We start from the raw sequence: 16,497 nt of genomic DNA, 5'->3' as shown, positions 1-16,497 counted from the left end.
TTTCAAATATACTGATCACTGTTCAGAACCCAGTGTTTTATTTGCCTATTTCTTGCTTGCTGATATATACAGTTGGTGAGGAGTACATAATCACCCCTGGGGTCATTTTTGGAATGACCCTTTTGGTGCATAATCACTGACCTGGACTGGGGGGCAACCTGGCAGAAGTATATAAAATTATGAGATGCATAGATAGGGTCGATCGTCTTTTTCCCCAGGGTGGAACTGTCAAATACTAGTGGACATACTTTTAGGGTGAGAGGGGGAATGCGTAAAGTAGATTTGGAGGACAAGTTTTTAAAAAAAGATTGATTGGAAGAAGATTAATCATATGTAGGCAGATGGGGTCAGTTTAATTTGGCATCATGTTAGGGACAGATTGTGGGCTGAAATGCCCATTCCTGTGCTGTGCTGTATTGTGCTATGGTACAGTCATTGAGTCATTTCGTACAGGAATACACTTTTTTGCGCACTGTCATCTAAATTAATTTCACTTACCATAATTTGGTCTGGTGCATAACAACTGCTAGTCTAGATACGTGAATGTTGTGGAAGTCTCTGCCTTCATTACCTACCCAAACAATGTATATCATATTCCAACCATTTGAGTGGAAAGGTTCTTCCTCAGAATTACTCTGAACCTCTTGGCCTAAATCTAGTCTTAGATATCTCTGCTGTGGGGAAAACTTTCCAACTATCTACCCTTCCCAAGCTTGGAATTTTATTTTAACCCTCAGCCGTCTCTCTATGGAAAACAAACTTGGTCTACCCTCATTACTGAAATGTTCCATCCCAGGTGACAAATCTTCTCTGCACCCTCTCCAGTGCAGCCTTGACCTTCTTATGGTAGGATGACCAATACTCCAGCTGTGGCCTGACCAATGTTTCATGATGATGTACCATAACTTCCCTGCTTTTATATTCAGCGTCCTGGCTACTGAAGATAGGAATCCTAAATGCTGCTTTATCCACGTGCTGTCATCTTCACGGATCTTTGGCCTTATACACTGAGATCCCTCAGTTCTTTAATACCTGTTGTAGCCCTACATCCACTGTGTATATTCTGCCCTCATAGTCCTCCAAAATTCATAATTTCACGTTTAGCAAGACGTGATTCACTCTGCCATGGCTCTCATTTTAGTAGCTGATCAATATCATCCTGCGGCCCAAGACCAACCTATCAATCAACAATGCTATTAATTGTCATGTCATCTACAAACTTATTAATCATATCCCCTCCATTCACATCCAGACTAGTTCACGCATATATCAAATGAGTGTGCAAGAAATTGAGATTCAGCTTAGAAATAACCCTATTATCATTACATTATCATTCAGCCTGAAGAATCCATCTGTGTCCATTTCCCTCCACAGAAGCTGTCTAACTTGTTGAGTTCCTCCAGCAGTCCACTTTTTTTTAATCATTTCAGATCATTTGGTGTTAAACTTTTGTGAATTATTTACTGTGTGCTTCCATTGTGCAGAAGTAATTAAACAACCCTGGATATGTTAAGTAAGAGTGAACATTTTTTCAGAGTTTTCTGCATATATATTAAGAATAAATGGTGTGGTCAGTTTTTTCATACTGCAGGAACTTTGACTATAGTGTCTAACATAAAACTAATTTTCAAATCTCTTTTGTCCACTTGCTTTATCTTCTTAACTTGCTGCTTCTTTATAACAAATCCTTTAATCAATATTTCATGACAAAATCGATCTTTTAAAACACAATTGTGTTTGTTTTTTCCAAAAGCCAAATAATATTGTTTAACAACTTGCTGGTATTTGCCATCAATAGCAAACAAAATGTCAAAATTTGTTCTTGACAAGAAATTCTCCTGCTCTCGACTAGACATTCAAAAACATAATGCTATAATATTTTGTAAAATGTTTGGAGATTTTTTAACTGGCATTGGAATAAGAAATAATATAAAAATATTGAAAGAATCAGTATTGGAAATGAAAGATATTTCTCAGTGGTGCAGTTGCAAAGTTTCCCATGGTTTATTTTGGTTCAGTAAAAGTCTGTTCTGTGGAGGCCAGTTTAGGCCCATGGCATGCCTCAGCTGAAAGGAGCAATGTAAACGGGTTTTAGCTCATATTGCCATGTGGTAAAATGAAGATTGGATCTTTATGTTATACCCAGATGGTCAAATCACTTTGGATACTCGATCCCGAGCCTTGGATAGCCACTTGAGGGAGTTGTTGATCTATGGACACTTGTAAAATTATTCCCCAGCAAAAAGGTAGATAGGCTCAGAAGAAAAAACTAAAAATAAAGAGGAAGGTGCCTTCAGTCTTGTATTGTTTGCCTTTTAACACAGCAGTTATTCATCTATTCATCAATCTGTATCATTTGTTTTTGTTTGAGTTGCAATTCAATGAGTGGTTGGTTGTATCCTTGAATGAATATGTCTGTATTACTGTTTTCCATTGTGAACACTAATATCGTTCCAGACTGAATTCTACCTGGATAAGGTGTGTGTGTGCGTGCGTGCGTGCTTGCGTGCGTGCTTATATTTTTTCATGTATGCAAGAGCAGTCTTAATTTTTAATTCACCAATATTCCCATCCATATGTTCTCACAGCTGAACACAACTCATTTGCCACATCCCAACACTCCAAGGATGCAGAATCCCCTCCGATCCCCGAGCCCTGTAGTATTGTTACCCTCTGATTCGGATCCACTTCACAGGAAGCAGTCAGATTTGCACAGGAGCCAGTCAGCTGAGAACAAATCACGCTCCCCTGGTCGTAGGCAGCTACCCTTCATTCCAGGCAACACCAAGCTGCCTTCTATCATCCGCATCTCCAAAGCTCAGCTCCAACAGGTGAACCAATACATTATCTTGTTTGCAGTATTCTCTGCTGTAGTTGAATCTTTTAAAAGCTATTCTAGCATTGTATTAATTTCTTTAAATTCCACTAACCCTAAATTTAGTAACTTAAAAATGTATTTCATTAACATTCTGGGAATGTGTTTGTTGAGGGACAGGTGTCTGTGTTTGGGAGGATATTCGCAGGTGTAACAAACAGTCTATGTGAAAGTGAACAATCAATTGCGAATGTGTCATTCAGATTTATTACAATAAAGATTTTTTTTCTCTGTAATGTTATGTTTTAATATATTTTATCATTTAAGTTCATGTTTCTCACTACATCAATTAAATGACTGCTGTCTGGATTTTGACAGAAGAATAACATGTTTATGACAATTCTTTTGGCAGCCAGGAGTGCAATGGTTTGTCCTATGTATGGCTATTAAAATTGTCTATTAAATCTTGTATTTAACCTTCCATCAGAACGAGGCAAAGTTAGAGAACGTGCATGTTTATCGTTGCAGAGGCAAGAGTGGGGTTTCACATGATGTGGAGGAAACAATGGGATGTCTATGTTATGGTGGGGACCAAGGAACACTAATGGTATTGGTTTATTATTATCATGCATACCGAGATAACAATTAACTTTGCTTTACGTGCTGTCCAGGCAAAACATACCATGCATGAATACATGAGGCAGTGCTAAAGAGAAAACAAGCAATGCAGAATATAGAGTTACAGCTGTAGAGAAAGTACAGATATTAAATATAGTACATGAGTTGCGATGAGGAAGATTGAAATATGGGGAATACAACCTTGGCATTTGAGAGGTCTTTTCAAGAGTCTGTTGACAACTGAAAATAAGTTATTCCTTTATCTGGCACTACGTGCTTTCAAGTGTTTGTATCTTCTGCATGACGGGAGAGAAGAGAGAATGACCAGGGCGTGAGTGATCCTTGATTATGTTGGCTGTTTTCCCAATGCAACGTGACATACAGGTGGATTCAATGGGTGGAGATAGGGTGGAGCCTGGTTTGCGTGGCAGACTGGGCAATGTAAATGTTGGTTGAGAGACAATGGTTGATGACAAGTTATAGTTCATCTGTCTGAAGGAGAATGAAAGGAAGATGAATGAAAATAGAGGAGTGAAATAAACAAAATTAATGCTGGAGTTGAGAGATACGAATACTCGAGTTGTTGGGTATCCAACATAAATGAGAACATTGGAAGGATCCAACAGGCCAGCATTGTTATTGGAGAAAGAAATAGGAGGGCCAGTGGATGACATCGTCGGGAGCTCGCGGGTCACAGGTTGATGCGTGTTTTCCGGAGCTCCCGTGGCAACAACTGCGTCCGCTGGACTGGAGGGCGGCAGCTTCGACCACCCCCGGGCCGCGGAGCTTGAACCGCGGGACTGACTTACCATCGCCCGGTGGGGTATCGCCTCAGCGCAGAGGGTGAAGAGGAGGGAAGAGACAGCAACCCTAAGACTTTTGCGTCCATCACAGTGAGGAGGTGCTTGGTGAACTCACTGTGGTGGATGTTAATTTGTGTTTATTGTGTGTTGTTTATTATTACATGTATGGCTGCAGGCAACGACATTTCGTTCAGACTGAAAGGTCTGAATGACAAATAAAGGATTCAATTCAGTTGAAACTATTGCATGATGATCTTACATCACAAATGGCTAGTACTGATGCAAGCTGGAATGACCTCTTATCTGAAATAATCACAATCACTATTATCCTGCTGATTAATCTTCTGCTTAGAAGATGACATTCTGGTACTTCCGCTTGCTTTTGGATATGATGGTTCAGTTCAAGAGCCTAAATCAGAGATGTCTGAGAATTGATCAGGCAACTGGAAGATCAAGGTTGTTTGTCCTTGTGGAGTGGAGGCTTTCTGCTGCGTCACTCAATTTGTGTTTGGTTTCTGCAGTATAGATGAGACCATATCGTGAACACTAAATAAGTGGAGCAGATGCTGGTAATCCCCAGCAAAGGACTGGAATCACTCTGCTGACCAGGGTGGAGAAATGAGCCCCACATTTCAGCACTGAGTGCAGCACCACTTGCACCGACCCACCCACTGCAGACCTACAGTCAGCCCCTCCACGCACAAGCTGGGGGGGGGTGGGGTTATTGCTGGGGGAACACCAAAGGAGAGCAGGGATTTCTGCCACATTGTAAACACAGCAGTGTATGACCTAAGTGGGGTACATATCTGACAGAGTTTGGACTTGACCGACAGGGCTCTAATGAATTATCCCTGTTAAGAATGGTACCCAACTGAGATCATCTTCACTTTGCAACTTTACAACATTCTCTCTCGACCAGCAGAAACATTTGGACAGTCACTCCGAGTCATCATCCAGGCATACCACCAACTTTCTCCATCTTTCCCATCTATCGCAACTTAAAACATACCTAAAGAAGTGTCCTGACCAAAAGGAAGTTTGTCCATTCCCTCCAAATTATGTATAGAAACACAGGAATTGCAGATGCTGGTTTATAAACTGCGTTTAGTTTATTGTCATGTGTACCGAGGTACAGTGGAAAGCTTTTGCTCTGTGCTCTTAGTCAACGGTACAGACAGAGTGCTTGGAGTTGCACCAGACAGGGTGCCTGACCCATTGAGCTACTCCAACACTGTCTCTTCCTGTCAATTGTATGTTAGAGTTGTGATCTATGTTGGAGTATTTTTAAGCCTAATTCTCAGCCGGTATATAGTTTAAAGCAACTTTCAGGTTCAGTACTAAATACAGTTTGTAGTTTGGTGCAGTCCCAGTGTCCACAAAAAGGCCTAGATGGATCCACAGAACAGACCTGATTTAAAAAATGTTTTAAAAACATAATCATTTCTGCAATAATTTGATGTACTGTATGCAGATGCTAAATTTGCACTTCTGGTACAATCCACTGTTCACGACGATGAGAATAATGCAGTGCATTTTGGAGAGTTCGGCCAGATGCATGGTGATAGCAGTTTGTGTTCTCAATGCCTAGAATAGCCATTGGCACTGCTCCACAGAATACATTCGTAGAATTAATATTTCCCAATATTCTTGAAGAATTTGTCAGTCTCCCAGCTACTTCATTGCTCTTAAATAAAATCTATTGGTGTTTTGTAATTTTGGCTTCAGGAGGCACTGGGTATAGATAAATGAATGAAAGCAGCGATGTGGGTTTTATACAAGTCTAAAATGTTCATACTAATTTTTTTAAATCTGAAATGCAGTGTAGCTGCATTAGTTTAAAGGGTATAGTACAGTAAATTATATTTAATGACACCAGTCATTGAAAGTAGGCATGCAGGTGCAGCAGGCAGTGAAGAAAGCGAATGGTATGTTAGCATACATAGCAAAAGGATTTGAGTATAGGAGCAGGGAGGTTCTACTGCAGTTGTACAGGGCCTTGGTGAGACCACACCTGGACAGTATTGGTCTCCTAATCTAAGGAAAGACATTCTTGCCATAGAGGGAGTACAGAGAAGGTTCACCAGACTGATTCCTGGATGGCAGGACTTTCATATGAAGAAAGACTGGATAGACTCGGCTTGTACTCGCTGGAATTTAGAAGATTGAGGGTGGATCTTATAGAAACTTACAAAATTCTTAAGGGGTTGGACAGGCTAGATGCAAGAAGATTGTTCCCGATGTTGGGGAAGTCCAAAACAAGGAGTCGCAGTTTAAGGATAAGGGGAAAGTCTTTTAGGACCGAGATGAGAAATTTTATTTTTCACACAGAGAGTGGTGAATCTGTGGAATTCTCTGCCACAGAAAGTAGTTGAGGCCAGTTCATTGGCTATATTTAAGAGGGAGTTAGATGTGGTCCTTGTGGCTAAATGGATCAGGGGATATGGAGAGAAGGCAGGTACAGGATACTGAGTTGGATGATCAGCCATGATCATATTGAATGGCGGTGCAGGCTCGAAGGGCCGAATGGCCTACTCCTGCACCTATGCTCGATGTTTCTATGAAATGGGATTTACAAGAGTGTGTCATATATATTTCAGCTCCAAATGAGTGGTTAGGTTCTTTGTGAATTATTATAAATTTGTTGGTACAGTTTTAATGCCTTTGTTTAGTAGTGGTCAAATGCTGGATATTCAACCAAGGTGTTCAATGTAAGGAAGAGAAGAAAATGCAGGCCGTCTGGCAGAGATATGTGAATCATTATTAGATACAAGTGAGATGCCAGAAGACTGGAGGGTGGCAAATGTGCCTCTATTTAAGAAGGGCTGCAAGGATATGCCTGGGAACTATAGACCATCTTCAGCATTTTCCCAACAACCTTCAGGCTATTAAAAACTGCAACCTCTAAATAGACTCCGAACCATAGAGATTTGGGGACATTATTTTTGACTTTGCACCATTATTGCTTATTTGTTTTTTTAATATAAATGGAACTGTTTTTTTATTGTTTATTATGGGCTTATAGAGTACTGTGTTTACATATCTATTGTGTTGCTGCAAATAAGAATTTTGTTGTCCCCTTTCAGGACACATAGTAATAAAACACTCTTGACACAATATTAGATGGTTTGGACTGGATGTAAGCCTGCACAGTGGGTTGTCTTCTTCTTGCGTATGGTGTGCACAGCCTAAAGTTGTAGGACAACTTGTTCTATATGATCTTATTTGATTGTGCACGCCGGGTTGATTGCATTCGTTGAAACAGGGCGGACCACGTGAAGGTTGCAATCTGGGTAAAATAGTTTGAAGATAGACACAAAATGGTGGAGCATTTCTGGAGAGAAGGAATGGATGAAGTTTCGGGTCGGGACCCTTCTTCAGAGTTTGTTGTTCTCTAAGGCGATGATGCACAGAAAGGCTTCAGGGCGTATGCACAGATTAAGTGCATTGGTGAGAACGCAAAGGTTTCGTCCCGAAACGTTGCCTATCTCCTTCGCTCCATAGATGCTGCTGCACCCGCTGAGTTTCTCCAGCATTTTTGTGTACCTAAGGTTTAATTTAATGTGGAGAAAGGTTATGCATTTTAATCAAGTAAATAGAAATGCAAATTAGTATTTTGGTGTCAATTGCAGGAGTGTTTTTGTACAGTGATACTGGTCAAACAGTGTCTGTAATGTTGTATGCAGGTCTGGCAGCCCTACCAAAGAAATAATGTTATTGTGATCAATATTGTGTTCACCATACTAATTCCCATGATGGCAGATTTGTTTTATGAGGAGTGATTAAGACACGTCAGCCTATATTCTTGAGTGTAGAAGACTTGAGGGAGATGCAGGAATAATAATTCTCCTGGCTGGGTGTCTAGACCCGGCAGTCATAGCCATTCAGGGCGATTGGAAGATGTTGAAAGCTTTATGTGTATGCTTAAAATTCAGCAGTATAGCCTTTCTCTGATTGTCCATCACCAGCAAACTATGCAAGTGCCTTGGTGTGTTGGTTCAGGATGGTATATTAGAAAAAAATCTTTGGGTTTGGATTGGTTCCATTATCTGTCAGTTTTTAATTTCATACCCCCAATGTTTATTACATTATTGCAAGGCCACTACAGGCATGAATAAAATAAAAAACAACTAACTTGAATTTATGTGGTGTGTTTTCTAACCCTGACACACCTTCGTAGCAGAATGCTTGTGTTGTATTCTAACGTGGAGGCTAGGATTCCCTAAATAATTAATGTTGGTTGAGTGATAAACATCAAGGAACAGGTAGGCTTTCATTTAAATAACACCATTGAATCTTTAGCACCCACTGAGAATGCAGACGATTTAAAGTCTCCACCAGCATTGCAGCATTTGTTACTGTGCGATGGGATTGTTGTAGGAGTTATAAACTATTGCACTTATCCCCTCGCATTCATTCACTCCGTGCAAATGTGTGAATATTTCTGGTGAACACAAGTTTAAACTAGTGTTTAACAGTTTGTGGAGAGAGTTTATAGTTGCACAAAATTTCCCTTAGGAAAGAAAATAATGAGAAGTGGTACAAAGTGCTTTCCTTGTGAGTGTGATAGTGTGTGTTAGTTTCCAAATATCAATGCAATTGGGGCTGAAAGGAGACTATATTGATTATCATAGTCACTTTTCTGATCCCTGTGATTTCTTGCATTGAAAAGTTATTGCGTTTGTGATTTGGATTCTGTTACTGTGCAGGTTCTTGATTTCTACATTCCTTAAGCTTTAATGATAATGTAGCTTTGTTCACATTGATTCTCTGTCATTCTCCTTTGGACTTTCCCTCTCCCCTCTCCCCACTCCAATCCAATTTCAGGCACTCTCCACATTGCGTAACCGGCAACTTGCAAAAACTCACACTTACGTAAACAATTCACAATAGGTTGGTCCTTTTTCCTGAATGACCTGTGTTTTTGCAACCATGTTTATAGAATAATTTCAGAGCCATCTAAAGGGTGAAACCACCGATTCTTCCTGAAACCATTTATTTGGCAACTCTTCTTTGAAGGGAAATTTTGTTGGAACTAGATGGAAAATCAGACTAGTTCAGTCAAGCCCAGGCTTGCAACACCAAGGGATTTGGATGCTTTGCAGCTGTTGGGTTGGGACCCAGCAGGTTTAGGGAGGCTGAGCAGATGGGTTTTGCTGCGCTCCGAGGGTTTATTAAAAGTGAGAAACACAAATGTCGAGGATGGCTAGGGTTTCCGTATGCTTCATAGATATAAGCGCGACACCCAGGGTCGCTGCTCTACCGGTTTCAGCCATTTTTGATTACATACTGGGAAGGCGAGCGAGAATAAGGGAGGTGGAGGAGAACAACCCCTGGCCGAGTCACGTCGGCAATTCAGGAGGTGGCGGCTGTGGAGGGGGGAGTAGTGGAGTTGACAAAGTGACGGCCAAGTGGAAAAGGTGGCAGCTGATGAGAGGGGAGGGAGCCCCACGATGACAGCGTTTCGTGACAGTGGCCTGAAGAAAGCGCTGTCAGCCAGGGGATATAATGTGAGACACATCAACCAGTGCGGCAGCTGGTGAAGAAGGACCCGCTGTTGCAGACCACTGGAATCGACTGAATCAGGAGGAAGAAGGGTCCTGACCTGAAGCATTACCTTTCCATGCTTTACAGAGATGCTGCCTGACCTGCTGAGTTATTCCAGCACTTTGTGTTGTTTTATGTATTAACCAGCATTTGCATTTATTTGTTTCTACCTTGTTTTAAGGTGATTCTGACTTGCTTAAAATTTGACTTGTGTAAGGGTTACAATCCATAATAGAAGGTATACAAAGTGCTGGAGAAACTCAGTGGGTGCGGCGGCATCTACGGAGCGAAGGAAATAGGCAACGTTTCGGGCCGAAACCCGTCTTCAGACTGATCCGTAATCCCTTGCATAAGTCAGGGAGTGTCTGTGCTCTTCTGCATGATGCTGATTCCCTTACTACATGATCCCTATTCCCCATCTCATGGAGTTTTCTCTCAACATCTCTTAGACGTTTCTTACTGCAGACTTTAAACATTAATGAAGAACTTTGAGCGTTCATGGAAAAGGAAACTAAACCTTTGACAAAGAATTAGTAAAAAAAATATAAATGTTTGTGGCAACTTAAAAATATTTAAATCTTTGGCAGGGTTTTCTTTTCTGCCAAAACTGTATTAACGAGGGTCTATACGGCAGTAAGACATTACCTGGATTTGCCCATGAAATGTTAGCAGTACCTGTGTAGAGTTCCACACTGTTAATGAATTCTGGTCTCAGTGCAGCATAGAAATCCTGAACTGCATAATAAGTCCAAGGCAAATTCCTTGTTTGTGAATACTTGGCCAATAAACATTCATTCATTCAAGTCATTCCCATGATATTCTAATGGCCTTGGTTTAGTAACTTGGTTTATTGAGAGTGAGAGAGCTTCGCAATCATGGTGACTAAAATAACCAGATCATTGTGGGGAAAAAAAAGTCTGTTTGGTTCACTAACGACCTTAAGGGAAGAAAATTTGCCAACCGTGCCTCGGTGATTCTTTAATGGGCTCTGAGGCTGAGCAGGCCACTCAGTTGTCTCAATATTGCTATGTTCAACTTCAAACAGAGAAGGAATAAAAAAAACACAAAGTGCTGGAGTATCTCAGTGCGTTAATCAGCATCTCCAGAGAACATGCACACGTGAAGTTTCGGATTAGGATTCTTCAGACTGATTGTAGTGGGGGGGTGGGTGGGGGGGGGGGGGGGGGGGGGGGGGGGGAGAGCTGGAAGAGAGGAGAGGAAAGACAAAGTGTGGCAGATAATAGGGTGGACACAGACCTTTGTTTTGAAGGCAAATGGTTGGAACAAAGGCCAGATATAAAAGCAGGTGGCGTGAGACAGGCAGTGGAGGGTTGCAAATTGTGAAGCCAGAGGAAGGAATGAAGGAGCGGGAAGAGATAAATAGATGTAAGTCCAGGTGGGGCACAGGGGAGGTGGTGTGAGAGAAAAGAGACCATTTTGTTTATCATAGTCACTTTTCTGATCTCTATACTATTCTTGTGTTGAAAAGTTGTGTTGTTGTATTTGGGAGGTGGGCTATGGGGGAAGAACAGGGAGGGGAGGTAGTTAGAGGTTATCTAAAATTAGATAATGCAATGTACATACTGTTGGGTTTGTACGTACCATAAGCTTCCTGAGGAGACCCAGGACAGAAAGGTCAGTAGGGGAAGGAGAGTTAAAATGGTTAGTACCTGTGAGAGCCAGTAGGCCTTGGCTGACCGAGCACAAGCGTTCGGCAAAAAGGTTGCCGAGTTTACACTTGATCTCACCGGATGCAGTAGGTGAGATTAGAGATGCACGTGAATCTCTCTCTCTGACCTGGAAGATCTCCTGGGGACCCTGGATAGAGGTGAGGGAGGAGGTATACAGACAGGTTACATCTCCTGCGGTTGCAGGGAATAGTGCCTGGGGATGGGGTAGTTTGGGTGGGAAAGGATGAGTTAACCAAGGAGTTGTGAGGGAGTGATCTCTGTGGAAGGTGGAAACGGGTTGAGGTGGGAAGATGTGACTTGGTGAGATCACGTTCGAGATAACAGAAATGTTGGAGGATGATGTATTGGATACAGAGGCTGGTGGGGTGAAAGGTGAGGACCAGAGGAATTCTATCCTTGTTCCATCTGCGGGGAGGGGGAACAAGAGCAGAATTTCGGGACACGAGACACAGGTGGGGATCCATCCATGACAGCAAGGGGGAAACCAGGTTTACTCATGAAAGAGGACATTTTGGATGCCCTTGAATGGAAAGCCTCATCTTGGGAGCGGGTACGTGGAGACGGGGGAATTGCGAGGAGGGCAGAGCATCTGCATGGAGCAGAGATTGGGGGATAAAGCAACATCCTAGCTTCAGTACAAAAGAGCTGCACACCAGAATTAGTTGCATCCCAAGTCAAGACGTTCCAGTACGGTTAAAACACTGGCATTAACCCATCAATGTGGAAAATTATCAATCATACCCTGTTCACAAAATACAGAACGAGTGTTCTCTCGACTCTGGATCAGTTCCTGTTGACTGGAGGGTAGCCAATGTAACTCGATTTTTTAAAGAAAGGAGGAATAGGGAAAACGGAATTATTGTTAGCCATACATCGGTAGTGAGGAAGATGCTTGAGTCGATTATTAAAGATGTTATGGCAGTGCATTTGGAAAGCAGTGACAGGATTGGTCAAAGTCAGCATGTATTTATGAAGTCAGCTTGGATTTATTCATGCTCGACTAATCTTCTGGAATTTTTTGAGAATGTAACAAGTAGAATGGATAAGGGTGAGCCAGTGGATGTGGTGTATCTGGACTATCAAAAAGCCTTTGACAGATTAGTGTGCAAAATTGTAGCACATGGTATTAGTGGTAGGGTATTGACATGGATAGAGAACTGGTTGGCAGACAGGAAGGCAAAGGTAAGAATTAACGGGTCCTTTTCAGAATGGCAGGCAGTGACTAGTGGGGTGCCGCAAGGCTCAGTGCCTGTAGTCCAATTGTTTACAATATATATTAACGATTTAGACGTTTGCGGTTGACACAGATCTGCTGTGAGGCTGCAGGGTGACTTGGATAGGCCCCTGGAATATAGTATGCAATTTTGGTCTCATAATTTGAGAAAGGACATTATTGCTATTGAGGGAGTGCAGCGTAGGTTCACCATGTTAATTCCCGGGATGGTGGGACTGACGTATGATGAAAGAATGGGTCGACTAGGCTTGTATTCACTAGAATTTAGAACGATGGTTGGGGATCTTATAGAAACATATAAAGTTCTTAAAGGATTGGACAGGCTAGATGCAGGAAAAATGTTCCTGATGTTGGGGGAGTCCAGAACCAGGGGTCACTGTTTAAGAATAAGGGCTAGGCCATTTAGGACTGAGATGAGGAAAAACTTCTTTACCCAGAGAGTTGTGAATCTGTGGAATTCTCTGCCACAGAAGGCAGTGGAGGCCAATTCACTGGATGTTTTCAAGACAGAGTTAGATTTAGCTAAAGGAATCAAGGGATATGGGGAAAAAGCTGGGATGGGGTACTGATTTTAGATGATCAGCCATGATCATATTGAATGGCGGTGCTGGCTCGAAGGGCTGAATGGCCTACTCCTGCACTATGTTTTGTATCTATGTTTCTAAATCGAATCCATCTAATTACCGCCCTATCAATTTACTGTTGCACATCAGTAAAGCGAGTGAAACTGTTGTTGACAGAGGTGTCAACAATAATTACTCTCCAACAATCAACTTGCCAATGCCCAGTGGAATGATGCAGCAGTAGCTGCATCACATTAATGGACCAAAGAGCTGGTCCAGAGGCGGAATATGACCTGGTGTGGGTTCAAGCCTTGGAAAAGCTACTCAGTGAGCATCAAAGTGAAAACATTTGGTGGTAGGAATCGGACCTCGCGCGTGTTGTGTTAATCACTCCAGCCACAGGACATCATGCAGCACTTGCTCAAAACTCAACCATTTGCAGCTGTGTCATCAATGTTCTTCCTTCCTTTACAAGGTCAGAAGAGGGCATGTTAATTGATGATTGCACAGTCCAATTCCAATGAAATCACCTCAGCAAATAAAGTAGCCAATGCTTGCTGACTGTAAGACCTGGACAGCACTCGGGCATGGGCTGGTGACTGGCAAATAACATTCATGTGATGAAAGTGGCAGCCAATGTCCACATGCAATACCAAAGAGGCTACATTTGATCATTGGCAATTGTCATCTAAAAGCCTCCCCACCCCTCATCAGTATTCTGGAGTGAGAGCTTCAGCCATTCGCCTCCCCGCCATGAGGCACGCAATGTTGGGAACGCATCCTTGTGGGGCACCAGTGTTGAGACTGGCCCATGGTGGGTGCCGGAGGTCGGACGAGGACGTGCCGCCGAGAACAAAGGGGGACACGGTAGGGGGTGTGTGTGCCAAAAAAACAGGAGGACCCGGCCTGGCATACCTTGTGTATGGTAACACAAAACTAAGAATTGCAAAACATAGAATTGACAAAGATATGTAAAGTGTCAATCAAGAATCAGGATTATCATAGAGGCTGACTTGTCACCTTTGCTCGCTGACTGTGATCTGTTGGTCAGGAAGTCAAGGATCCAGCTGCGGAGGGGGTTGCCTGGGCTACTCTGACCAGCTCCTCCCAAACCTGCGAACGGCACCACCAAGGAGAGAAAAGGTGGCTGCAGCCACAGTTTGAATACCTAAAGGGGCTGCTCCTTGCATTCTGGCTGCACTTTTCACCCATCATCCTCATCTTTGGACACCCTGTGCGTAGGGAAGAGGGTAGGGCTGAAGATGTCCTGGTTGGGTTGCTCCTGGGCCTGGCCAAGCTGGCCATCCGCGAGTCACGGCGCCTGACGGTGGAGGGCTGTACCCGAGCCGGCTGCTTGCCCCTTTTCCGTGGATACGTCCGTGCCCGGGTGCGGTTAGAAAGGGAATACGCCCTGTCCACGGGCACCCTGGGTGAGTTCCGGGACCGCTGGGCTCTGCAGGGTGTTGAATGCATCTTTGACAAGGAGTGTAAGATAGCTGTATAGTAGTTTATTAAGGATATATGTTTGTATTGTATTATGGTGGTGGGTCCTGGTTTGTTTTATTACCGTGTAATATTATTTGTTTTTAAATAATTGAATAAATTTAAAAAAAAAAAGAAGAGAAAATGTTGAACATGCATAGGAATACTATCATTGAAGGTCTCCCCACAATATCGCAGTCATTCCTTCATTGTTACATGGTCCGAATCATGAATCTGTGGGCTGCAACTAAAAGCACTGTGGGGCCTCTTTCGCCAAAAGGACTGCAGCAGTTTAACAAGGTGCAATATTACTTTCATCAGGTCAATTAGGAATGAGTTATAAATGTTGGCCTTGTCAGTGATATATAGATTTTAAAAATGTTTCATGCTTTGGTTACAATAAACAACTCAGTTTATTGACTATGTATTAGAGCAATCCATCCAGTCCCACTTTCTCCCTGCAACTTTGCAGATTCTTCCCATCCCGATCAATGATGTGATCATGGTAAGACTCATTTAGTGATGTGGATTGGACAGAAATATGGGGCGTGATGCCAGGAAGAAATCATTAGTGTCCTTTGTAACTTTAATCTCCCAATAGTTATAATTTTAACTTCCGCTCTTGTGCTCCTGTATTTTCTACTATTATTGGGATGGTCTTAGGGCTTTCTTCCTTTCCTAAGACATACAAAATATTTGTTCATATAACACTTGTTCATATAAACATATTTTCTTTATTTTCCATTATTAATTCCCCAGGCTCCTTGAGTAATGGGTTTTATAAGCATGGCATGTGAAATGTCACCAAAAATATATTAAAGATTCTGGATCAGTCTGAAGAAGGGTCGCGACCCTAAACGTCACCCATTCCTTCTCTCCAGAGATGCTGCCTGGCCCGCTGAGTTCTTCTTCCTCGTGTCCGGCCATCTTCTATATCATGTCTTTCTGGTCGGTCAGTGACGGTTGACGGTCGGTGGGTGCAGAATTGGCTACTTCAGTCAGTCACTGTGGTACAGTTTCTGTCGTCAGCATTGCCCGGGATGCACCACGTGGAGGCTTCTGCTTGCATCCCTGCCCGCTGAGTTACTCCAGCATTTTGTATCTACATGAAAGATTCTGGACTCCTGTTAAGCCTTCGGGTCAAGTTAGATAATCTTTTCCATTATTCTCACTCCTGTGATAGTCATCTTCTAAATCATTCTGGGAAATTGCCTACCTCCCCACTGCTTCCACGCCTACCATCACCCCAACTCCGCAACATGAAGCCAGCCAGTTGATTTTACTTTCTATCTGGAGCGATATCGGTTTGGGAAACGATATCAGTGGGAGGTGGAAACTCTTCCTCTCTCGTTTCACCAAAATTAACTCCCACTACAGAAACCACTGCAGATAACAGTTAAAACCTTTTCATTCTAGCTCAGCAGCAATCAAAAGTGCTATGTGAGTATAGCACAGATTGGATATAATGCTAATGATGAATTAGGGAACATTATTTGCATTATGCTGGCTGAATTCGTTTTCCATGCTATTTCATTAGAGGATTAGAGAACCACTTGAAAGGTACTTTGGAAATTGACAGGCAGCAACTGCTCTCTTGGATTAAAACAGCATAGGGGACAAAGACCTGTTTTCCCCACAGCAATAGCTTCTATTGACACTTGTACAATGTTCTATTAAACAATACAGCCTTTTGTATTTTTAGCCTGCAGCCACAAAATTAAATATTGCTATTGAAAAATCTTTATAT

The 16,497-nt window shown here is 42.4% G+C and overlaps 1 protein-coding gene across 4 annotated transcripts in view; it reads left to right on the top strand.

Moving 5' to 3' along the window:
* Nucleotides 1-16,497, top strand: part of ttbk2 (tau tubulin kinase 2) — a 202,463-nt gene that overhangs the window by 181,951 nt on the left and 4,015 nt on the right. For 3 of the 4 annotated variants that reach the window (XM_033026748.1, XM_033026746.1, XM_033026747.1), the window contains exon 14: nucleotides 2,589-2,831. The exons of the other annotated variant lie outside the window; for it this stretch is intronic. In XM_033026748.1, coding sequence (XP_032882639.1) covers nucleotides 2,589-2,831 — 243 coding nt within the window. The remainder of the gene's footprint in view (nucleotides 1-2,588; nucleotides 2,832-16,497) is intronic. 4 annotated transcript variants of the gene reach the window in all.

This window comes from Amblyraja radiata, chromosome 9 (genome assembly GCF_010909765.2).
Source record: "Amblyraja radiata isolate CabotCenter1 chromosome 9, sAmbRad1.1.pri, whole genome shotgun sequence".
Lineage (NCBI taxonomy): Eukaryota > Metazoa > Chordata > Chondrichthyes > Rajiformes > Rajidae > Amblyraja > Amblyraja radiata.
The sequence above is the reverse complement of the archived record's forward strand: the minus strand, read 5'-3'. Positions and strand labels throughout refer to the sequence as shown.